General features: G+C 42.9%; 1 protein-coding gene across 1 annotated transcript in view; it reads right to left on the bottom strand.

Annotated features, from left to right (window-relative positions):
• The window catches only part of Cpb2 (carboxypeptidase B2), a 38,207-nt gene that overhangs the window by 3,146 nt on the left and 9,643 nt on the right, over nucleotides 1-25,418 (bottom strand). The window contains exons 2-10 of the mRNA XM_041671912.1: nucleotides 20,663-20,738; nucleotides 18,627-18,751; nucleotides 16,821-16,929; nucleotides 14,844-14,945; nucleotides 10,835-10,939; nucleotides 8,012-8,122; nucleotides 6,693-6,786; nucleotides 4,301-4,503; nucleotides 1,561-1,648 (exon numbers count right to left, since the gene is read on the bottom strand). Coding sequence (XP_041527846.1) covers nucleotides 1,561-1,648; nucleotides 4,301-4,503; nucleotides 6,693-6,786; nucleotides 8,012-8,122; nucleotides 10,835-10,939; nucleotides 14,844-14,945; nucleotides 16,821-16,929; nucleotides 18,627-18,751; nucleotides 20,663-20,738 — 1,013 coding nt within the window. The remainder of the gene's footprint in view (nucleotides 1-1,560; nucleotides 1,649-4,300; nucleotides 4,504-6,692; nucleotides 6,787-8,011; nucleotides 8,123-10,834; nucleotides 10,940-14,843; nucleotides 14,946-16,820; nucleotides 16,930-18,626; nucleotides 18,752-20,662; nucleotides 20,739-25,418) is intronic.

The following is a 25,418-nucleotide window of genomic DNA, read 5'->3' as shown; positions in this document are numbered from 1 at the left end:
GAGCTTGGACTTCCTGCTAACAAAAATTTTGATACTTAAAGGGGTATTGAAAAGAATTTGGATGCCACTGTTGTTATAGCCTTGTGTCAAACATACTTATTAAGTAAGACCATGAGCTTTCACTCTACTGCCTCCAAAGCTTTACCATGCCTTTATACAACACATTACACTATCATCTGTGTATTAACAGCTACTTAATAATTCCCCAAGGACTGCCTTGCCAGGCCACATTAGCCAAGCAGCTTCTCTCAGCTGCAATAATCCTCAAATCTAAAGTCCATTTTATTTTCTTGAAATCACTAAGGGAAATTGTATGCTATTTTACCATTTGTTTGCATCAGGAGTTGGCAAGACTTTTTTTCTGAAAAAGGATAGGAAATAGTTTATGTTTTGTGAGCCATCTGGTCTCTGTTGCAATTATCTTGGCTGTCATGAAAGCTGCCATAGATAATATGCAAATTAATGAGCCCTGCTGTGTTCCAATAGAACTATTCATGGAAATAAATCTGAATTTCATATAATTTTGATGTGTCAAAATTTAACTATTTTCATGGTTTTTCAAACATTTAAAAAAAATGGAAAAAACATTCTTAGTTCAAAGGCTATGAAAACGTGTAGTGACCTAGGCTTGGTCACTGAGTTATAGTTTGATGACATTGGTTTACATGTTTGTTTTATACTCTTAATCTATCCTTTTGTGTATCAATCTTCTCCTAGATACAATGTTCCAGCAGCGTGCTCTAGGATTCCTGTTTCCCTAAGCCATCACCCATGCTGGGGTGGGTTCTGGTGATTTTGTTGCCTTTGAGTCATTGATGCTCCTGTAAGTAACCCCTCACCCATATTTCTGTAAGCACTCCCAAACTGTTTGGCTCACCAGACCGGACAAAGGTGTTATCTCTCCTTTGGTTTGTTGTTAGATCCCCTATCGGGAATGAGCAGACATTTGTTCCCATCTCCCCAGGAATTATGTCACATGATACCCATCTATCCCTCAGTTTCAGAAAAACAGAACCAATTATTGATCACCTATGCAGGAGTTTCTCAATAAATATCTTACAACAGAAATGGGTCAAAAACACTTGTTGAGTTTGCCACAATCAGGCTCTCTCTGTGAGTCAGAAACAGGCTGTCACTAAAAAGCGTGCACAGTAAATGGCATCTTCTGGAGTTATATATCTCACAATAGCTGTTGGCTCTTACACGTTCCTCTGGCCCTGTATGGACTTTTCTTCTTCGTGTAGTAATTGGTTTGATTACTAGTTCCGTAACCCCCACTCTATTGTGATAAGTTTCACATCTTAAGTACCACTTGGCTTCTTTTGTTGTCTAAACCTACACAAGAAAACTGAATTGATGTCTCGGCTGTGCTTCCTGGTCTGAGCTCTCTAGAAGAAATGCCACACTGAGGATGACCCTCAACACCGATGTGGCTGTCCAGGGTACCTAAGGCCATGGGCGTCATCCCCAACACAGCAAATAGAATGCAGACATGGAATAGGAGGAACAGGAGGAGAAGGAAGGAAAGAAGGGGTGAGAGGAGAGAGGAGGAATACTTACATAGACTTTCTGAGCCACTGCCGTACGTATACCTGGTGTTTCTATTAATACTTTCAATGGCGTGAGCTGCTTCGCTGGCTACTAGAGACTAGAAGCAATAGGATAGAGATGGTGATCAATCTGCAGCTTTGAAACAGAAGGGATTGAACTTTCTAAACAAACATAATCATAATCACACTAATTGAATCCAAGTGTGTGTGTGTGGGAGAGGGAGAGACAGAGACACAGAGGATTTATCCAAAAATTAAATTAAAAAGAATACATTAACTTAAAAAATGCTTTTCCCTCTATGGCAATCACAACTGAGTGATTTAAAGGGGGGAAAAAACCTCTGCCAATACATCAAATGTTTTCTTTAATTTACATTTTAAAAACCTGACATAGCTTTTCAGGAATTAATTTATTATGTTAAATGAACTAGATATTTATAATACTGGGAGCTATCCCATTCCTAGTTAAAATTTTCACCAGACTTTAAATTTCGCTTCTCTAAAGTGCATGCATAATTTGCCTTTCACAAATGGTTGTGTATTTGTCAAATGAAGGGCTATGCCCCTGATATGAAGCAGGCGCCACTATATGTGATCCCAACCCCTAGAAATGGTTTCTGAAAGTTCTCACGTAACACTTTTCTAAAACTGGAGCTAGCATCATGATACTATCAGTTGCTTGAGGACCCGGAGGAATATCCATGGCTGTTTCGTTATGCCAGTTTTTTTATGCAAAACAGTGGTTGTAGGAGCCAATGGGATGGCTCTATGAGTGAGAAAAGGCTGTTGCCACCAAGCCTGACAACCCGAGTTTAATCTCTAGACCCAGATAGTAAAAGAAGAGAACCAACCCCTGCAAGTTGTCCTCTGAACTCCACACATGTGCTGTGGCATGTATACTTTTATGTGTGTGGGCACACCCACAAGCACACACATACACTAAATGAATAAATGTAAGAAAAAGATAAAAATAAATTAGGGGGGCTAAAGAGATGGGTTGGCAGTTTAAAGCAACTGGTTTTCTTACAGAAGACCTAGGTTCAGTTCCCAGCACCCACAGGCAGCTCACAACTGCAACTCCAGCCCTAGAGGCTTCAGTGCCATTTTCTGGCCTCTTCAAGCACTGCATGCATCTAGTGCACAGACATACATGCAGGCAAAATACCCATACACATAAAATAAAATGAAAACTATCCAGTGGTACTTCGTTATCTACATAATAAATTGTAGACTGCCATTTAAACACCTTCACAAGCTAACTTCATCTACTCACTGTGCCCCCACTCCCGTAGTCCCCTGAGGATGTTCCATGGGGAGCACCATCTCCTCTGCACAGGAGGTCTTCCCTTGCCCATAGAAATCTCTCAGTGCCTGGTTGCAATGGCATCTGCCCCTTGATATCATTCTTATTCTTGCTTCTTAACCCGTAGTGAACATACATCCATCAAGAATGGGGCTCATTGTACCCTCTCACTGTCTTGGCATTTCAGGCAGCAGTGACTTCTGTCATTGTCGTGCTCGTAGTAATGAGGATGTGTCATCTACGAGAGCAGCTGTCTGTGACGCTATGCACCAGTTCTCTAATCATACGAAATGATCCTTAATTGCAGGGCCTACCTAATGCTTCTTTGAATGTTGACAGAATACAGAGTTCTGCCCTTAATAAGGAGTTGTGCCAATAGCAACCAAGTCAGGCAAACAGACCCATTCTACATCTTAAGCATGGTAAATATCCTTTTATTTCTCTATGCACACTGCTAATAAATAAACTAAGAAAAATAAATGATGAACATTTCTTTAAAATGTTTCCTTTGAGAATAAAAAAACCATAAATATCAAGTAAGCTTTTCTTTCAAACAAGCTACTTTTAAAAAATGCAAAAAAAAAAGTGTTTGTCATAAATACTACCTACCCAGGTCGATAGACATAGCCTATCCAGGGAGATAGACATAGCCTACTCAGGGAGAAAGACATAGCCTACCCAGGGAGATAGACATAGCCTACCCAGGAAGATAGACATAGCCTACCCAGGGAGATAGACATAGCCTACCCAGTGCTCTTTATCTGTTAAGAGAGCCAGGGAACAAAGAGCAATAAGCATGATCTACTGAACACGGATCAGCTTTTGCCCATGCCAGGGCACCTCCACTGTCTGGAAAGTACCTGGGACAAGGGCATGCCTAAGTCTGGGTATAACCCCTTGAGAGTCCTGCATCCTTTACTGTCTATCTCTACAGAGCATCCAGGATCAAAACCAAAACGTTGGAAGAAGACAGTAGACCAGGTGGGTCTTCACTGAATGGCTCGTATTGTCCACTACATTCCAAACAGTGTCTCAGTGTAGACACTGGTATGTTTTGAACAGCACCAACCACTGGGAGTTGAAAAGGGCAGTACACAATTAGTTCTCACTGCTCGCACCCAAAAGAGTGAGGGGCTAGGAGTTAACCAAAGGCAAGCTGTCCTAGGAAATTAGTGACCACCACATAAGGCGAGTGGAAAGCTCCCTCCTGGCCTCTCCATAGATTATCTGGCACAGGGAGGCCATTCCCTGGGAATGAAGTGCCTGTCCTCATCTTAATGGCAATTCCTAGAATTCTCTTAACGACCCAAGCTGACTCCTGGCAGTTAGTAGAGGAACACACCTGCCGATTATTCCCTAATGGAAACAAAGTTTTCCTACCTTTGTGATTCTTGGACAGAATATTGTTTTGTCTCTAAAATGCTTATAATAAAAGAGTACTGCTTACCAGCTCCTCATGGTCCCTGCTTCTGCTTCTGTTATAGGAGTAGGGAAACAGTATTTGTTGGGAGTAAGAGTGCATGCTGATGTAAGCTTTGATGTGGTTGATATTCCTTCTCAGGAAGTCAGCTACCGCCTTCACCTCCGGCTCCGACTCGGGATGAAGTCCGCAGTAGGTTTCCGAGCAGGAGAAGCTTGAGGCTCCTTCCTCTGCAGCAAAATGGTTAATGAGACCTTATTAGAAGTTGTGCGTTCTGTGCTTTGTGCTTCACCTTAAATCTCTAGTGCAGCAAGTGCGGAGAAATGGACAAGGGCAGGCTCTAAAAAGAACGCATTTCTGATGTCCAGTAAATGTCATCTGTGTTTCTTTTGAAGTCAAGTATTTACAGCAGCTTGCTAAGACCATCCTAGGTGGGTCTCCCTTACTGCCTGGGAGCAGCCATCTTGGATTCTGGAAGCACAACCAGGAAGGTCTCAGCTGTTATTTGTTTCCAAACTTTTGATTAAACGATGAAAAATAAACCAATTTCCTTAGTCACCATAGATGAATTTTTCTGATCGGAACAGCTTAAAAATCAGCATGATTCATTAAAAAAAAAAGAAGAAGAAGAAGAAGAACCCTCAACCAGAGTGAGATGGTGGAAATAAGTTTTTAGATCTGTTTTTCAGTTAGACACATTGGTTTGACTTATACTGTGACCATGATATTTGGTACCAGAGTAAGCTTTATTAATTCATTTACAAGGTCATAATATGTGTCCCTTTGTATGGTAGTCTGCTCTGATGGCTATTCTTGGTTGTCAACTTGACTACATCTAGAATTAACTAAAACCCAGGCAGGGGGCTGGGTACACCTGTGAGGGATTTTTCTACACAATTCTTTGAAGTGGAGTGTATACATATGGGCATATACATATATACATAAATATACATATTATTACACACACACACACACACACACACTTTTCCCCCATTCTATCAGTTGTGTTCCTCTAGAAATCCCTAATTTCTCCTTACGCCTCTAATTCACAGGAGTGGAGCCTCAGAGAGCCATATTTTACCAAGCCATGTGTCAATATTTTCAATGTGGCAGAGGATTGAAGCTCACTGTATAATTTAGGGGCTTGTTTGTAGTTCCCCACAGGGTCATGCTGTGTGGCCCAGTCTAACCTTGAACCCTGTCTTCTGCCTGCCTCGTCCCAGGAGTGGTGGAATTACAGGGGTACCCCATTATTCCTGGCCCACAGCCATTCTTAACTGTCACATTATAAACTATAATGTTAGGTGCAGTGGAAAGAAAGGGTGATCTTACATCTGCCTCCCCGAGAGCAGACTGTTTCCATGATCCAAGTCCATGTTCACTGAGCATCTCAGTTCATTCAAAACAAAGGATGACAAATTCCCACTGGGACTGTCTTATTTTTTTTTATATTTTTATCATTTCTTAGCATTTTATGTTACTCGTGAAAAGATTAATTTCTTAAGAAAGGTAACAGTTGACACAAAAGAAAATGTTTTAAAACGCTACAAAAACAAGCATTTACCTATACAGTTGAAAATGAGAGGGTGTCCCCTGCCCTAGACTTTGATGTCCTGATGAGGAACATGACATGTTAAAGCAAGGTATCTGATAACTTCCTTGTTAGTCTGAGATGGTACTTTTTTAATTTAGAAGAATTTAGAAGTATTTTTAAAATTTAAACTAGAAGAGACTTTTAAAAACCTGTTCTTGTTGAGTCCTCAGCCTTAAGTGGACCATCTATATCAATCCCTGCAAGGAACAGGAAAGAAGATGCAGGAGAGGCAGGAGAAAGAATGTAAGAGCCAGAGGATGCTAAGGAGAGCTCTGAAACACGGTCTTGTAGACATGTTAGCTACATGTTAGTGTGTGGTTAGCTGGACACACTTGTTCAAGATCAAACCAGCAAAAAATTCCAGCATGCATATGGCCAGAGGTCACCAGGCTCTTGCTGAGGGGACATTTGCAGTTGATAGTTGCTGGGAGAAGGTTGCCATTTTCCTTTGAGGGTGTGGTCATTGGTAGGTTCCCTATCCTCATGTAGGCTGTACTAATTGGACTCAGTAAATTAAGAGGGGGAGAAAGAAAAGAAGGGGAAGGGCAGTTCGGGGAGAGTGAGAAGGGGTGTTGAAGGTGGATATAATCAAGACACATTGCCTATATGTGTAAGATTATGCAAGAATAAATAAAAAACCAACTAGTCCAATCTCCTTATTTAGGAGGGGCCAGCAGCGGGAGGGAGCCGTTAAAGCAAGGTTTGCTGGCTCCGGTCAACAGTCACAACACTGCATTCACTTCCGGTGTCTGTCATACAGACACACCTCCCTGCAATCACTGTGAATTAATTCATGGGCATCTCTCACCATGAAACAACGCTTACCACACCAGTGTTTGGAAGCGAAGTTCCTGTTCAGGTCTGTGCCCACACATTGGTTGTTCTTGTGGACAGAACGGTTCTTTCTCCACATTCGGTTCTAAAGGAACCAGATGGGGACAGGTTATCAAGCTGGACCTTCCTGTCTCTGCCGCTGTCCTCTCACACAGCCCCGTCTCCATCCAGGTCCTAGTCACACTCATCATTCAAATTATTAGCTTGAGCCAAATAAAAATGATGCTATCTCACGGATTTTTGACCTATACAGGTATGAAAACTCATTTGTTTCCACTAAGCTGCTCACTGGCCTTATTTAGCCCTGCTTCCTTTAAATTAATTCATGTGCAAGCTTATCTTGAACTTCTTCAAAGAAAAGCAAAATAGCCTATATCTCAGCTCAAAACTATGAACTGTGTATGTTAGTGATCTCTCTGCTCTCTCTGCACCATGCCTTTTCAGGTTGGGATGTGTTGGCTGGTTGGTTGCTTGGTTGGTTGAGATAGGGTCTTACAATGCAACCCAAGCTAGCCTATGGAACATGATTTGGTTGAAGCTGACTTCAGACTCCCAGCGATCCTCCTGCCTCAGCTTCTCAACTGCTGGGATTACAGACACGAGTCACCACTGCAACAATGAGTTTTTGTTCTTTAGGAGTTTCTTTCTTTTTGAGATGCACAATGAAGTGTTTATTAATAAAATAATGATACAATGTCTTGGATTTTCTTTAAAATAGTATGAGTAAACTACAAGGCAGGATACCTGAAACACCATGGGCCTTGAGCTGTGGGGTGGTTGGGATCTGTAACATTCCCAGAAGCCCATGTCTCACAGGCTTGGCTGCCAGGTTTCAGCATTATTAAGAGGGACTGGAAGTAGATACTAGCAGGAGAGACTGAGCTCACTGCAGGGTGTGCCCTTGCAGAGGACATTGACTTCCCCCAGTCTCTCTGTTGGCTTCCCAGTCATCATCACAGGAGCAGTTTTGTCTCGCCATGTGCTCCCTGCCATGACTTCCTGTTACAAGCCTCATTGACTGAAGTTTCTGAAGCTCTGAATCAAAATCAACTTTTCTTCCTTCTAAGCTTTTACTCCCAGGCATTTCGTGGCAACAGAAAGTCGGCCACCATCACTGAGGCTGTAGACGGAGGTCTAGGGGGTTAGTGTACAGTTGGTATACAATTACATCTGTTTTTATGGATGGTTGACATTTCCCATAGTTGAATTCTTTTTTTCATATCACCAAGGTGTAGGATCCCATGAATAATTCACGCTGCTTCTCTGTAGGCCCCTAACAGCTCTATTTTGCTTCCTTTGCCTTCACCCACCGTTTTCCATGTGTAGTCATAGCCGTCCACGTTCATCACTGGCATAATGTAGAAATCCACGTGCCTCAGAATACTGGTATACAGCTTTTCCTTCCCGTAGAACTGGGTTACCTGCATGTTAAACCAGGTGTGTTTAGTGTCTCATTTCAGGTCCTTCTAAGCCTGGCCGCAGTTTTAAAAGAGTTTTCCTCTCTTCCTAAGAAGTGGTTTGATAGCTTTTGATGTGTAGATTTATTTTGCAAGAAGAGTAACGGTTTCTTTCTCTTCTTAAAAAATTATGTGGCTCATGCGTTTAATCTCAGCACTCAGGAGGCAGAAGCGAGTGGATCTCGGTGAGTTTGAGGCCAGCGTGGTCTACAAGAGCTAGTCCCAGGACAGTTAGGGCAATTACACAGAGAAACCCTCTCTCAAAAAAACCAAAAAAAATTATATCCTAGGTAAATTCATTTTCAAAGACTAATGAAACTGTGAACAAACACAACAATTGACTGTAACACAAATTGACCACTCTAACACTTGGTAATTTTTGTGTCTTAAGTCCCCCACTCTTTTATTGTTTTCAAAGGACTTGAAACTGTTCATTGGGATTTAATAGTGTCTATTTAACTACAGCTGTGCTTCTGTTGACATACAGCAGATTTTGAGGATCTTCTCTTCACACCCCTTCCCTTTGCTTTTCTGCTCTTTTTCTTCCCTGTGCTTGTGAATTGCAGGTGATACCTCCCAGCCTCGCTCACACATTCCCCTGGACACAGTATCCTTGTTCACAGAGTTACTCTGCTGCCTGCCTTCATCTGCCCTCCCGTAACAGGTCTGTATGGTGATCACAAATCTCCAAGTATCCGTTGTGAATACCAATTCCTTAAGTGACTGAACTTAAGGTACTCTGGCACCATATGGGTCATCAGAGACCTGCCTATTTAACGATAGCAGAAAAAAAGAACCACCTATTTCTAAATTCTCCTTCAAACACCAAGGAAGGATGCCCTTTAAAGCCAGGAAGCTTACAACAAAGATTAAAAAACAAAACCAAACCCTAATATAGTTCAGCTCCTTTTCAAAAATCCCTAGTAACCAGAACTTCTAATCTTGTTTTAAACCAGTGATTCTCAACCCATGGGTCTCATCCACTTTGGGGGATTGAACAACCCTTTTACAAGGGTTGCCTAAGACCATCAGAAAACACAGTATTTACATTATGACTCATAACAGTAGCAAAATTATAGCTATGAAGTAGCAATGAAAATAATTTTGTGGTTGGGGTCACCACAACATGAGAAACAGTATTAAAGGGTTGAATCATTATGAAGATTGAGAAGCACTGTTTTAGACCCAAACTTAATTGGACAATTATCTAATAGTCCTTATTCCTGGTCATAGAATTCATCTCCAGTTTCTTTCCCTCATGTTTTGTCACATGCTTTAACATCACTGGCAGTCTCTGTGGGTTCTTGCTCTGAGGTGCTGACCCTCATCATCAGGCCCTCACTCCTTCTGTAGGCTCACACCCAGCTTAGAGGTACAGCATGGTCCAAGGACATCCACAGAGTTCACTCCAAAATGATGAAAAACACAGACAGGCAGGAGAACTTCAGAGAATGTTCCCTACCTGGTTAGATCACCTCACCTAGAAAGCTTTGGTCTAAAATTGTCATGCTGCAGCAACATTGATATATTCTTGGTTTGGGTATTAGTTTCGAATTGTTTGATGTCTTAAACACAAGTCAAAAGATCTTGATAAGAAACGGGTTTTTCTCATTATTAACTTTTACAAGTTTCTTTTAAATCCTACTTTAAAAGGATGGCTTTTAAAGGGATGGCTCAGCACCTCAGATCATATACCAGCATCTGATGCCGGCACCCACACACATCAGGAGGCTCACAGCTACTGAAACTCTAGCCCCCAGAGGATCTGAGGTTTCTGACTTCCATGGGCACCTGCACACATGTGAATGCCCACACATATGCACACACACACATGCACACACACACAAAGCTACCCGCTTTTAATGGCTTCAGAGAAAGGAAAAGGCAGTCTTATGAGGACCTGGATAAGTTATCCAGCTCCAAGTGGTCATTCCTAAACATATATACATATCTGAGTAACACTGAATGAAAATTCAACAGGTTGTATTTACAGATATATGCGTGCACATGCATGTGTGTGTGTGTGTGTGTGTGTGTGTGTGTGAGAGAGAGAGAGAGAGAGAGAGAGAGAGAGAGAGAGAGAGAACTGCCTGAAAGTTGTGCAGTGCGCACGAGGGTTCCAGCGTTCGTGGTTATCAGTTGTGCTGGGCGGGCTTTCAGTGATGACAGCTGCTTTGATGCATCCCTGCTTCTGGAAGCAACCCTTTACCCACAGCGCTGTTAGTAACCCCATTAAACCCACTGGTTCCTGAGCGGTATCCTTACATTGGTCTGGGTTTGCTTCTAATTCTGGGTTGAGTAGACACTGATTCACATCTCCCCAGGAGCAGTCTCCCCTGAGACTCCTAACAAACTCAGATTTCTTGGAGAAGAGGGGTTGTAAAGAAGGTGGCAGTGGTTAAGAGTGTCGCATTTGTTAGGACCTACTACAGGCAGAAATAGCTTTACATCTGATGCATTCCCTTTGTTAAGAGAGATTTAAACAGTGATGTCTTAAGGTTCTGACTGATATATTTTGTGGTACAGTCATTGTGAAATAGTGTTATCCAAAAAATAGGCATTTTGAATTTTCTAGTATATGTCTCTTTGCATGAACTAAGAATTCCAGGATGTGAATTGGGAAAATGCAGCTTAGTCACAATACAGTTGGAACACTGGTCTATGGGGAGTACTTACATAGCCTATGAACCACAGGCAGAAAGCAGGTGAGATCCACTCTCTCGCATGGATTCCACAGTCAATCCATATGGCATTTTTTGCTCTTGGCATCCTTCCTGAAACCTGCGCGCACACACATAAATAAATAAACAAATAAATAAGAAAGATAGAACACAACCAATATATCCCCATTTTGGTTTTTTTTCCCTCCATCCTTCCAATGGCCTTACTGCATGTACACTGTTCTCTGTGTTACTTAAAAACTTCTCAGAGCAAATTCAAAAGCTAGTGAGATGGAAGGGGCAGTTATTTAGGTCTGATGTGTGTGCGACCTGGGAATGAAACTGAAGCCGGTATTCCCGCCCCTGCACTACCTAGACGTGCAGACAGAAAGAGAAGAAAAAAAAATGTTGTTTTAAGTATGTCTTTACTCCTGAGAGGTCAGTGCCATTTGCTGGTGGGCAGTTGTCCCAGGAAGAATAGAGACTTAGGGAACATGAACTCCCTCAAAATTTCTCCATGGGGTACACTTTTTATGGAATACTATTTCTTCACTTCACCCCCCCCAAAGGATGAATGTATCACCAGTTGATTCATAAAACTGGTCCCATTAGATTGGGGACAGGGATTTTGATCTGACGTACAGGGTAGAAAGCTAGTACATGGTGTCAACTCTGTGGAGCAAAAAGAATCAGTTTTCACAAAGTGACAACCTTTGACCTCTTTAGACAGATTCTCAAGATCAAGCCAGTCAAAATCCCTGCAGGGATGGAGGCAACTGATGGTTTTGAAGGAGGGAGAGTAAGTTTCACCCAGGGATGAGGCCCCTGAAAGTCTACCATGGTCCAGCATATGGTCCTATAGACATGTACCTATAGGCAGCACTAAGTGACAGAGAGAGGGGAGAGAGAGAGAGGGGGGAGAGAGAGAGAGGAGAGAGAGAGAGAGAGAGAGAGAGAGAGAGAAGGAAGGAGTAGGAGGGAGGAACAGAGAGAGAACACATGAAACTGGGAGGGAAAGGGAGAGAAACAGAGGAGGAATTGAATGAGAGGGAGGGATGGATGGATGTTTTTTAATGCCATAACATGTGATATACATGCATGAGATTATCAGTGAAAAAGAATTCTCAAGAACTTTTCCAAAATCAATCATAATTTAATCTAAAATGTTGCTCCTTATTTCTATTTTATGTATATGGGTTTTCCCCGCATGTATGTCTGTACCACATGTGTGCCTAGTACCCTCAGAGGCCAAAAGAGATGCTGAATCCCCTGGGACTGGGGCTACAGACAACTGTGAGGCACTGTGTAGGTGCTGGGAATCGAATCTGGGTCCTCTGAGGGGGCAGAGTGCTCTTTATCACTGAGCCAACTCTACAGCTTCCCATAAATTTGATTATTTAAAATTAGATACAAAAATAAATTCAGAATATGGAGTAAAAGAAAAATTATAAATTCTAACAAATATGTAGAATAACAAAAACAAGAAGAAAAGTGAGTGAATTTTGGTCATTTACACCATCCTGGGAAGGCTTCTGTGCTGGCTAGTCTTATGTCAACTTGACACACACACTAAAGTTATCTGAAAGTAGAGAACCTCAACTGAGAAAATGTCTCTATAAGACTAGATGCAAAGCATTTTCTTAATTAGTGATTGATGGGGGAGGTCCCAGGCCATTGTGGGTGGTGGCATCCCTGGGTTGGTGGTTCTGGTCTCTATAAACAGGTTGAGCAAGGCATAGGGAACAAGCCAGTAAGTAGCACCTCTCCATGGCCATCAGCTCCTGCCTCCAGGTTCCTGTCCTGTTTGAATCCCTGTCCGCACTTCCTTTGAAGATTAACGGCAATATGGAAGTGTAAGCCAAATAAACTCTTTCCTCCCTACCTTGCTTTTTGGTCCTGGTGTTTTATCACAGCAATAGAAACCCTACCTAAGTTGCCTTGCCTAATGTGCAGCTAGCAATATTTAAATAAGGGAAAGAAAAAATGGCTACTAATAGTCAAACCATCTAATCAAACAGATTTGGATAATCCCACCTAGTTAGTGTCAAAGTCCTCACTTGTCCAGGTTAGTTGCCTCACTTGGCCATTCACTCATTCATTCATTCATATTTATGTATATGTAGTTTTAGGGATAAATTGCCTGTTGGCTCAACACTGACAGCATTGTGGGTCTGCAGAAACTGTTATTGTGTGTACATCCTCAGTTAAGTAAGAGTAAAACTTGATGCAACCAACCAGGATGGATGATTTTCCCCATGTATGCATTCAGCTTCCAGAATCCAGTTGCAAGATGCACACAAAACAATAAAGTGTCAAGGGTGGGCATGCCATGATAAACAAGAAAGTGTCATTGGTGGGCATGCCATGGCAAAAACAAGGAAGTGTCATGGGTAGGAATGCCATGATGGTTCCCATGGAATTAACCTATTAACTAACTGAATCACTAAAGGAAGCCATATGCCTCATCTCTGCCTTGAGTCTGTCCTGGAAAGTTCTTGGGAAGGACAGGTTGAACCTGAGATATTTTGATTCAAAGTTGTCTTTGAGCAGCTACAAACATCTTCTATTACAAGTGAGGATGTGCCAATTCTGTGCCACTAAAGCAAATGTTTTTTTCTATTAATTACATCTCTGTAGAGAGCTGCAAGAGTGTGGGTGAAATCAGAACTACAGAATGGAAGGTGTGATTAATCAGAACTACAGAATGGAAGGTGTGACCAATCAGAACTACAGAATGGAAGGTGTAACCAATCAGAACTACAGAATGGAAGGTGTGACCAATCAGAACTACAGAATGGAAGGTGTGACCAATCAGAACTACAGAATGGAAGTTGTGACCAATCAAAACTACAGAATAGAAGGTTGGACCAATCAGAACTACAGAATGGAAGGTGTGACCATCAAATTTTATCATGTTCACGATGCCTGTGATTTTTCTAGCATTCACACTCACTGATCTTCCCTAGGCATAGTTCTTTCAAAGAAGAGACTTCACCCGGGCCCATATTACTCTCTCCTATATACGGATATTGTTGAGCACAGGGTTGGGAAGAAGCCCTCCTAGAATGGTATAAATGGCAATATTTAACCCTCTTTTCTTCTTGTTTTGGTTACTCTAAATATTCGCTAATTTTTTTATAACCCTTCACCCTTATTTACATATCCTGAAATTATGTTTGCAACTATCTTTTAAAAATCAAATGCTCTTCCACAAGATTTTGCAACTGGAAGCACATAGCCACACGGGTGGTGACTGAGGCCGTCACTGCAGCATTGCCCTGCTCTCTGGGTTCACCTGGATGGTGGCTCAACTCTACTTCGGGTTTTCAAAAGCTAGGCTACTGTTTGTCCAAGAACAACTCAAGATACACAGTCTCTCCCACCAATCTGAGGAGGTGGTGATTTAGATAGAACTTGAGGAGTAGCCCAGACTACCCGCATCATTTTATGAATGTGGCCACTGGACCCCCCCAGAAAGTGGCTTATCTAGTTGTCTAATGTAACATGAACAAAGGTGAGTTTGAGTCTAGAGAGGTTTTTCACTCAAACTCATTACTCAAAAAGGGGAGTAACTTATTCCTAAGCAGCTGGATATTAAAGTTAAGATACACTTGAAATAAAAATATTTCCAGAACTCAAAGGAAAGTAGAACTATAGTGGTGTATTATTTGTGTTTTAATATATAAAGCTTGTCTGAAGATCAGTGCGAAGCAGCCACACTAGTTAGCCATAGAGGCCAGGCAGTGGTGGTACACGCCTTTAATCCCAGCGCTAGAGAGGAATATAAGATGGGAGGAGACAGAGCTCACTCTCGGTCTCAATATGAGGATTCGTGGAGGCAGTTTCACCATTTTCAGTCTGAGGTAGACGTAAGAGCCAGCAGCTGGCTGCTTTGATTTTCTGATCATCAGGTTGAACCCCAATATCTGCCTCTGGATTTTTATTATTCATGCTACGTAGAACTAAGCTATAACAAACACCATTGCATAGTCAATCTCACACTCCAAGTGACTCTCCTCACGTACCTTTAAAACATAAAGTGGGTGCTTTTCATATGATGAGCCAATGTAGATTTTCTGGAGCATGTCAGGATACCGTTCAGTTATAACGTCTATCCAGGAATAGATCTATGAAAACAGAAACCACAGGTTAGTCACAGGACAAGCTCACAGGACACCCCTGATCACAGGAAGTAGGCAGCTTCCTTATGGACAGGAGATTCCACTCCACTCTCTGCAGATAGGAGAACTGAAGAACTGAAAACACTCGGGAAGGAGTGTTTGCTCTGCTGAAAAGAAATAAACCAGAGTTTGGCTGAGTTCTAAGTATTAGGGGGAAAGTGAAACAGTTCTAAGAAGCATAGGACAAGGAGTTAATCTCCAAAATGTGGCCTTGGAAATTATTGGTTTTTATCTAATTTGATATTATGTCTATGAATATATGTCTGTGCACCGCTTGGGGGCTGGTGGAGGCCAGAAGAGGGCAATGGATCCTCTGAAACTGGAGTTACAGACAGTTGTGAGCCACTATGTGGGGGCTGGAATTGAAGCCAGGTTCCACGGAAGAGCAGCCAGTGCTCGTAACTGCTGAGCCATCTCTGCAGCCCAAACATTACTGTTCATTCATTTCCTAGTGCAGGTGATCAAATGCAGGGCCTTGCACACGATAGACAAGAACTCTACCACTGAATTATATGCCTTGGGCTTTTTGTTGTTTTGTCTTTTGTGGCAGGATCTCACCATGTAAGCCAGGCTGGCCTCAAACTTATGATCTCCCCACCTCAGCCTTCTGAGTACTGAGATTGTGGTTTTGAGCCACCAGGTCCCATTCCAGAGTTCCTTTTAGAGGCTTATCACATTGAGACTCTGTCTGTGTGCATGGGGTCCTCCTACCAGGCATCCTGGAGCTAGCATTATGAGGCTTAAAAAAAGAAATTCAGGGCTGGGGAGATCGCTGTTGCTATGGTGGTTGCTGAGCAAGTTTGAGGACCTGGTTCAGTTCCCCAGCACCTGTGTAAAATGTGGGCACCACAGCATGCACGTGTAACCCTAACACTGGGGAAGGGGGAAAATGTCGGGGAGGTTGCTGGCCAGCCAGACTAGCTGAGTCAGTGGTGTCCCATTGTCACATCCAACCTCTACTTTTCGGGCCACTCCTACCTCTCTGCAACACGGTTCTCGCATATTGTTGGCGAGAGACGTTCGAGGGGAGTGGCCTAAGTAGAGCAGATAGGTGTAAGATCTAAAGAGAAATAATATGTAAAACTGTAACCTTTGCATCCATCAGCCGGGCACATAGGATCTGGAAGCAGATTGAGTTCTGGATTAAGCACCTGGAGAAGCAGATGATTTCAAAGATGAAATACGAAATTGCCTGCGTCTTAGATGTGGATCCTGACATTTTTTTTTTTTTTTTTAGGCACCCAGTCAAAGACATGCTGGTTTAAAAGTTTCTACTCAGAAGGATAAAATCTATTCATTTGTAGCCTATTCGATGTAAGTGAACGTATCACTCTAATTCTGTGAGGTAATCTGGTGATTATTCATTAAGAATAAATTTCGGGTACTGGCCCAAAGAGACTCGAGCAATTGCAATGTTTGTGGCAGTTCCAGTGTAGCGGTCCTGTTCTTTATTTTCTTAGAATTCAATGTTTTCTTCAGTGTTAGCCCTAGAAGTGAGAGAGACTCTTAGCCTCTAGACACAGATGCTGTTGTAGGACCAGTTTATCAAATATGGGGGAAACCTTCCCAGGGGGAGACATCAACAAAGGATGAATTGCCACCATTTAATCAACCTAAGCATGATTTCTTTCTTTTCTTTTTCTTTCTTTTTTTTTTTTTTTTTTTGGATTTTCGAGACAGGGTTTCTCCGTAGCTTTTTGGTTCCTAAGCATGATTAAAAAAAAAAAAAAAAGAAAAAACAAAGTACCATCCTCCGTTGGTTATGATTATTCGATAGTTCCTCGTGGTTGAAACGGCATGAGGAGCGGTGCGGTGACTTACCTCACCCAGCGAGTGATACTGTTCGTAGTAAGATGAGGAGGCCCGGGGGCTGACTGTGTCGTTGGAAATCTGCTGCCGGATTAGATCCTCCACATCTTTCATCAGGACGCTGAGGATGAAAGAGAAGATGAGCAATTTGCAAGCACAATGCTGGCCTTCCCACGTGGCCCACCATGTGTGTGAGCTTGGAAGAGTTGCCAGCGGGTCTCATGAGCACAACACAGCCCTGGATGGAGATGGGACGACTCCACGAATCTCTCTCTCTTTTTTTTTTTTTTTTTTGATTTTTCGAGACAGGGTTTCTCCGTAGCTTTTGGTTCCTGTCCTGGAACTAGCTCTTGTAGACCAGGCTGGACTCGAACTCACAGAGATCCACCTGCCTCTGCCTCCCGAGTGCTGGGATTAAAGGCGTGTGCCACCACCGCCCGGCTTCCACGAATCTCTTTAACAGATCCCTGTGAACACTGGGGAGAGGCCGTGAGGTACAGCTTCAGGACTGCCCCAATCTTACCTCCTCTGTCTAAATCTGTATATCTTGACTGTGATTCTTCAGTGTGTTTCCTAAGAGAACTGTGATGTCTGACCTTGACTGTCAACGTGACACACCTGGGAAGAGCGAGCCTCCACTAAAGAACGAACAGCCTCCACCAGAGATGGTTTGGGGACAAGTTTGTGCCCAGGACTGAATTTCAGTTCCCAGCACCCACATGGCAGCTCACAGTCATCTCTAACTCCAGTCCATGGGCTTGGGTGCCCTCTTCTAGCCTCTGCAGGCACTGCATGCAGGCAAAATACCCATACCCATACCCGTAAAATAAAATAATCTTTAAACGCTTTCCCATCTCTACTGGGAAAGTATCTACATTGCACACTTCTATGAGGACAAAGGAACAAGGTGAGGGAGCTACACCAGGGTCACAGATGGTGCACAGGTATGCACTCAAGAAAAACACCTATGCACATAAAAGTAAATAAAATTCTTTCAAGTCTGCCCACCATTATGTATGTATGTGTGTATGTTTGTATGTACGTGTGTGTTTGTATGTACGTGTATGTTTGTATGTACGTGTGTGTTTGTATGTACGTGTGTGTTTGTATGTACGTGTGTGTTTGTATGTATGTGTGTGTGCTTGTATGTATGTGTGTGTTTGTATGTACGTGTGTGTTTGTATGTATGTGTGTGCTTGTATGTATGTGTGTGTGTTTGTATGTACGTGTGTGTTTGTATGTATGTGTGTGTTTGTATGTACGTGTGTGTTTGTATGTATGTGTGTGTTTGTATGTACGTATTTGTTTGTATGTATGTGTGTGTTTGTATGTACGTGTGTGTTTGTATGTACGTGTGTGTTTGTATGTATGTACGTGTGTGTTTGTATGTATATATGTATATTCATTCTATCAGTTCTGCCCCACTAGAACCCTGACTAGTACACCTTCCTTTTCCCCCCAGGTTTCTTGTGTCAGATTTTTTACTAAAACAAGGACACAGATAACTAGTACCCACAGTGAATGGGGTTTGCCCATTAGGTCTAGGAATAGAGTAATCACAGAAAGAGGGTGAATGAGAGACTCTGAAGACCACTGAGTCTCAATTCAGATAAAGGACCGAAGTGCTAAGAGGTCAGATGACTTGTCGCTGAGTTGGGCCTTAAGTCTTATCCCCAGTCTCTCAGAGACCGCCATGCCTCCATTTTCAACGCGCTCGATTTTCCCACAAAGCAATTATGCCATTTCTTGGCTAAGCACACAGTAGGTGTTTATTGTAGCTGTTGAGTGGACTGGATGGACGTAGCCTAGGATACCCACCTAAATGGAATCCTGCTCACATTCAAATGGGCTTTAACGCTGTTGACGTCAGATGCATTCACAAAAAAATGGACGTCCTTTTTCTTTTCGATGAATTCAGCTGTCACTGGCTGCCAGAGAACGACCTACAGTTTCCAGGAGGAGATTGGGAAATTGAAAGCTGAGTCGTATACGTCATTTGCACCTGTAGCGAGACCCACAAGAGCCAGGTGTCTAAAAGGGCTGTGACGAGGACGCCGCCCAGCCACGGCCTCCACCCCACACACAGTAATATAGACACTCATCTACCAGGAAGCCCTTTTTATCCACTGTCCTTCTCCTTGCCAAATAGGCCCCGGAACACCCCGGATGCTTAATATTTGATGAGAAGATGAATACATTTAGAACCCTGCTGTGGAGGTGGTTGTATATTTCAGGTGCTTAAAAGAAAAATGAAATTCTCTCTAGGAAGGGAGTTTGATTACACATTGATTTTGCTTAGCAGAGATTCCAAGTCTTTGATATTATTATCACACTAGTGTATCTTTCTTTCATCTAATACCTCTGAATATTTACATTTTTCTCCTTTTTACAGCACTTCTCCAAAGTGTCATCAGACTCATTTCCTTCAGTCACTAGAATACCACTTTGGTAGCAACCAAGTAGATGTTATTAGTTTCTTTGTAAAGATGAGCCAATTAAGGATCATTTGTTGAAAATCATATACCCAGTGTCAGAATAAGCAATAAGATTCTGAGGTTTCAGTGAGAACACAGTATTGTGACGTATGTGTGGAAAATATCACAGTGAAACTCAGTTTTTTTGTAAGCTAACTGAACAATGAAATTAGCGGATCAATGAACAGAAAACAGAGATTGTTTTCTGACCCTTTCTCTGGAGATATCTCATTTTTATCTTGTGAAAGGGTTATGAACACATCTCACCCAGTTCTGTTCTGCGTCTGCCAGAGGCACGGGGGACTCCTAGTGGCCACCCACGTGACACACCTCATGCCACCTGCACACGGTGAGCGGGTGAGTGTGTTCATGCAGAGCCGATCCTCCCAGAGGATTCTTGTATCTAAGGATTTTGTGAAAGCAAAGTCCACACAGCTACCTCTTCCTGACTTGGGAACTGCTTTGCAGTCTGAGTACCGCCACTATGAACCTCCCTCCTGTAGAATCATCCCCCACTCCACCCCACCCCAGTGAAGGCACCTCCCCACTTCCAGAAAGTACTCCTTTACCGTTTGCACCTCCAAACTGCTCTGACCTCTGTCGCTTAAAACACAAATGTGGGAACCAGCCATGATAAGCTAAGTATGGGCAGGTCACCCAAAGGAAGTTCTTTACTTCCAACCATTATCACCTGCCAGAGTAGAACTCAGCCATCAATAAGTTTAAATAGAGGCCTGAGTCTCAGGAGTTTACCCTGAAGCAATACCTGGCTGCAGGAAGAACCACAAACTGAGATTAAGGAAATGCCTGGCATCCCAACCGCTGTAGATAGGACCACCTGCCAGAACACGCTCACCAGGACATCCCTAGACAAATGTCAGAAACCCCTCACCCCCACCTTTACTACCATAAAAACCCAATTCTAACTGATCTCAGAGCTCTCCGGTTGTTCCAACACGTTGGGCATGCAGAGAGACCGAGTGTGCAAACTTGATTAAAATAAAAGTTCTTTGTTTTTTTTACATACGGGACCCACCCTCCATGTTTGCTTTTGCAGGGACTTTGTGGATTTGGGCCTAGCACGGGCAGTTTAATAAAAGTTCGCCTGTGGCTTGTGTGCCTCCTCCTTGGCTAAGAACCAGTGCTCTCTGAGGAAAACACTGTCAAACTTCTGATACCGTAACAGCTTTGTGCTAAAGTGCTTACAGCTTTGACGAAATACCCTCAAAGTGGCTGAAAAGCTAAGCACACAGATAAAGGTTTGGCTCTGGAAATAAAAGGTCTTGTGGTTTTGGCTAGATACGTACAGAGGGACTGGAGGGGGGAACACAATTTACATTGCACCCAGACAAAACAGAAATGTAAGCTAGAGGACATTACCTCATAGGTTGCTGTAAGATTCTGAAGAACTTGAACTTGCCTGGAGGTTCTGGGAAGAGCAGATAAAACCTGGCCGCTGCGGAGGAAAACAGGATTAAATAACAACGTGAAAATGGCACATTTTACTGAAGGAGCTTCTAGGTCCTTCTAAGACAGAAACGGTTGAAGAGTATTAGGATGGAGGGAGGTCACCAGCCTCTCTCACACTCTGTACTCCCAAACAACCACAAAGCCACAGCTCTCGGGTTCGGAGGGCACCGGCCTCTCTCCTCTCCCTTCTACTCAAGCACTTGCGTGAGAGAAAGAGATGACAAATAAATTTGCTTTTATTTTTGCACATGGGAAGGCGGAACTCTAGGTTGCTGTCACTGGGCGTGTGAATTAGTGGAGCCGTTATGGAAAGTAGCACAGAGTTTGCTCAGGAAGTTAAAGCTAGAGCTAGAATAGGCTCTGACAATCCTGCTGCCGGGCATACAGAAATTAAATTAGCGTGTCAGAGAGACGTGTGCATTCTTATTTTTGTTGCAATATTCCTCACAACTGTGGAGTCAGTCTGAGTGTCCATCACTGGACAAAGAAAATACGATAAATACACACAAACACACACAATGGTGTAATATCCAATCATTAAAATGAATTAGATCCTTGAGGCTGGAGAGATGGCTCAGCGGTTAAGAGCATTTGTTGCTCTTGCTGAGGACCTGGGTTCAATTCACAGCACACACATGGGACAGCCCAAAACCTTGACACTCTAATTCCAAGGGATCTGACATCTTCTGACCTCTTCAGACACCAGGCAGGAAGAAGGCACACATGCATACAGGATAGGCAAAACAGTCATACACATAAAATAAAAGTTTTTAAAAAGGAAATCCAAGGGCTGGAGAGATGGAACAGTGGTTAAGAGCACCTTTGCTCTTGCAGAAGACCAAGTTCAGTTCCCAACACCCTCAGGTCTCACAACCAGCTCCAATTCTGAAAGATAAAATGCCCATTCTGACCTCCTTAATCACAGTTATCCACATTGTACACATACATACATACAGGCAAAATGTTAATACACATAAATAAAAAACCTAAAAAAAAACACAATTTCTAAAAGAATGAGATCCCGTCGTATATGATAACAGAAATTACATTAAGTGAAGGAAGCCAGGCACAGAGGAGCCCGTAATATCCACATTATAATCCCCCTCTCAAGGTGGTTAATATAAAGCACTCTCAAGGCTGAAGGGAAACGGTGTTGAGACCAGCCTGGGCTACAGAGCGAGTGCCAAGCCAGTCTGAGTTACAGAGTGAGACCCTGTCTCAAGCACCACCACAACTCCATCCGCACCCACACACAGGAAGAGGAAGATACAGGGAGACTTGGCTGACATCCTTGGAGGTCCCTGCATGCTTCTCTTCCTCGCTCACATTCCCGCATCCCATAGCTATCCAATGCCTTCACTTTTCACCTTCATTTTTCACCTCCTGTTTTTCTTTATGATAGTGTTTCTGACTCATAGCTCTGCATTATGGTCTGGTGGGTTCTTGAGGAATTGTTTAGATTTGTTTGGCTTTTATTTTACAAAAAATAAGAGTGGGGGGTGTAGCTCAGAGTGCCTGCCTTGCACGTACCCCAGATTTTGATGGATTTTACAGGGCTTATTATAAGCACTCGCCTGAATGTTGTTCTCCTTACTGTCATTTGCTCGAGCTTATTGCGATAGTTCCCATGCTACAAGATTTTCCTTGCGAGTGGGCTTGCTGGTTCACGCTTCATCCTCACCTTACAGGGTCATGTCAAATCAGTCCTTTGCTGTTTTCATTCATCTCTATTTCCAGTGGGAACGATTTCCTTTGGCTTCCTCCCGTCAACCCTTGACGACATCTACCTTTAACTTCTTCAGTCAGCATGGCACAGAGATCCTACATCTCAATTTTCTGACTTCACTTTGAATTTCCGGTCTACCAATTATTTTTATGTTCCAATTACTTAGCATTCCAATATTTACTTATGTGTTATTTTTTATTTTTGGTTTTTTTTTTTTCGAGACAGGGTTTCTCTGTGGTTTTGGAGCCTGTCCTGGAACTAGCTCTTGTAGACCAGGCTGGTCTCGAACTCACAGAGATCCGCCTGCCTCTGCCTCCCGAGTGCTGGGATTAAAGGCGTGCGCCACCACCGCCCGGCCTGTGTTATTTTTATCCAGGTCATTTGCTCATTTTTTTCCCTGTTCATTCCTTTGTATCTTTGTGCAAATTGACTAGCATCATTTACTTCCTTTCTGGGTAGGCATCCTTATCAGATACTCACAGGCAAACGTCTTCTATCGGTTTTCAATTTGTGCCCCCCACTTAATTTTCTTTTGTTCTTTCTAGTATTGGGGTTGAACCCAGGGACTCGTGCACGTCAGGCAAGTGTTCTGCTGCTGAGCTACACGCCTGGCTTCTCCTGCAGATAGATTTCTGTCCATCATTTCTTACAGGTTTCCATGTGTAAGGCTCTCTCCAAACCTTGGGACACAATAACAGTCACATCTATCTCTTTTGTCTTTCTTCTTGATTTTTATTTTACCTCCATGGGTGTCTTGCCTACATCTGTGTGCGGTGACCATAGAGGCCTGAAGAGAGTGTCAGATCCTGAGAACTGGAGTCACAGGCAATTGTGAGCTGACACACGGGTGCTGGTAACTGAATCCAGGTTCTCTGGAAGAGGAACCAGTTCCCTTAAACCACCTGTCCAGTCCCCAAACCCATTTGTTTGTCTTTTCTGTTGCATCTTTTAAGCCACTGGGAGTTATTAGTAGGAAGTGTAGCGAAGGAATTCTTCTCTCTCTCTCTCTCTCTCTCTCTCTCTCTCTCTCTCTCGTTTCCTTTTCCTCTTCACATTGTTAAGGGCCAACGACTCCATTTTTCCTCCTTTTTCTAGTTAAGCATGATGTTAGAATCTGATTTATTTCTATATTGTTCCCTATGGTTCTTTTTCTTTAGTCATGTCCCAAGTTGATGGTCAATTTGTTTAACTTATTCTTCCTCTATAATCTTGTGATTTACACATAATAAATTGCTTCTATTGTTTCACGGCATGTTTCAAGAGTTGGCTGACCATAAAATGCTTCATGGTATGTTTCAAAAACTGGCTAACTAACTACATTACTAACCACAGACTTTTGTCGTCATTTCCTGTGTACCTCAGGTTTGAGCTTGACTATGAAAGGGCTCCCTTGCTTTTCAGTCAGGGCCATTTTGATCTTCTACTTTGGCCTGGCCGTAAAACACATTTCTACTTTGCAGCGTTTTAGTGTTTGTGCCTGGTTTTTGACGCCGTAACAGACATCATTTTATCATTTAAGAGTCCCCAGTGCCTTCCATAGATGTCTATTGTCAGCATTGATATGGGTTAAGTTTCCATACCAGTTGACAGAGAAAATGTGTCTCAAACCATGTCTTCTTCCTGGGCTGCAGAAAAATTGCATCCCCAGGGTTTCACATGGCTATGCTGCAGTCCTGGGTTTCAGCCTGTGGGGATGCACGGGGTGTGCAAAATCTCTCCTCCCGAGGCTGGAGCCAAGAATGCCAAGACATCAAGTTGTATAACAAACCGCTTAGACGCCCCAGGATAGAACGTACCATGGAGAGCCTGTGCTTCCTATTGATAGGTGACATGGGAAACGCCATGGTGTGGAGGCTAGTGTCCCTCTCGAATCTATGTGTTGCATTCCGAATCCCCAAGGTGTTGGAATTAAGAAATGAGGAATTCGGGAAGTAGAGGTCAAAATCAGAGTCCTCTTGAATAGGATTAGTGTCCCTTTAACAGAAGCCTGGGAGTGACGCCACTCATTCCCTCCCACCCCGTGTCCACAGAGGGGAAAGACATTGCTTCTGGGGAAGTCTGCTCTCCTTCCTGCTCCTAGCACAATGAGATGTTTCTGTTGTATAAGCCCTTAGCTGAAAGTATTCTGCTGTTGTCACAACAGACAAATGGATTACTAATTGAGGATTTAATGTATCAGGCAAGGCTATTTCAGGATTTATTAGCTGTTGTAGTATAATCTGGGGGGCTCAGCACCAACATAGTGCTTCTCTTTCTGGGCTGCTGAGCTTTAATGGGGCTTAGCTCTTTGTCAGTCTTTGCTCCCCAGTGGTGAGGCTAAAAGCCCACAGCACCACGTCAGGCTTTTCACATTGGTTCACGGGATCAAATGCAGGTTACCGCTTGAACTATCTTCTCCACCCTTCAAACTAATTCTCAGTATCTCACAAAATGAGCTCAGCTGCCTCTGCCTCCCTAACCCTCTGCTTCTTGAAAAGCCTCTCGGGGTGATCTGCTTTCTGTTATAAAATTTAAAAATCAACACCTGTGAGTTTATTGAATCGAATTTTATAGGTTCATAATTTGGGGAGGACGGATGTGCTCACTGAGTTCAAGAGCCACAGATTTCCCAGTCTGGCCTTCCATCATGTCTTTTTAAAAAATGTTTTATCTGGGCTGGAGAGATGACTCAGTGATTAAGAGCCCTAGCTGTTCTTCCAGGGGACCAGGGTTCAATTCCCAGCACCCACATCGCAGCTCACAACTGTCTCTAACTCCAGTGCCGGGGGACCCAACACCCATGGCAAAGCACCAATGCACATAAAAGTAAATAAACTTTTTAAAAAGCATGTCTAGAAAATAAAACTTTTTATAAGGTTTTATCCATTAATCTACTGCATATTTTAAAACCATGCTTGTTCTAATAGCATTACTTTTCTTCTATAAACCGTAATTGAATAT

The sequence above is a fragment of the Microtus oregoni genome, unplaced genomic scaffold (genome assembly GCF_018167655.1).
Source record: "Microtus oregoni isolate MIOR12 unplaced genomic scaffold, Mior012 000001F_ref0000356, whole genome shotgun sequence".
NCBI classification, from domain to species: domain Eukaryota; kingdom Metazoa; phylum Chordata; class Mammalia; order Rodentia; family Cricetidae; genus Microtus; species Microtus oregoni.
This window is presented reverse-complemented; position numbering and strand designations above follow the sequence as displayed.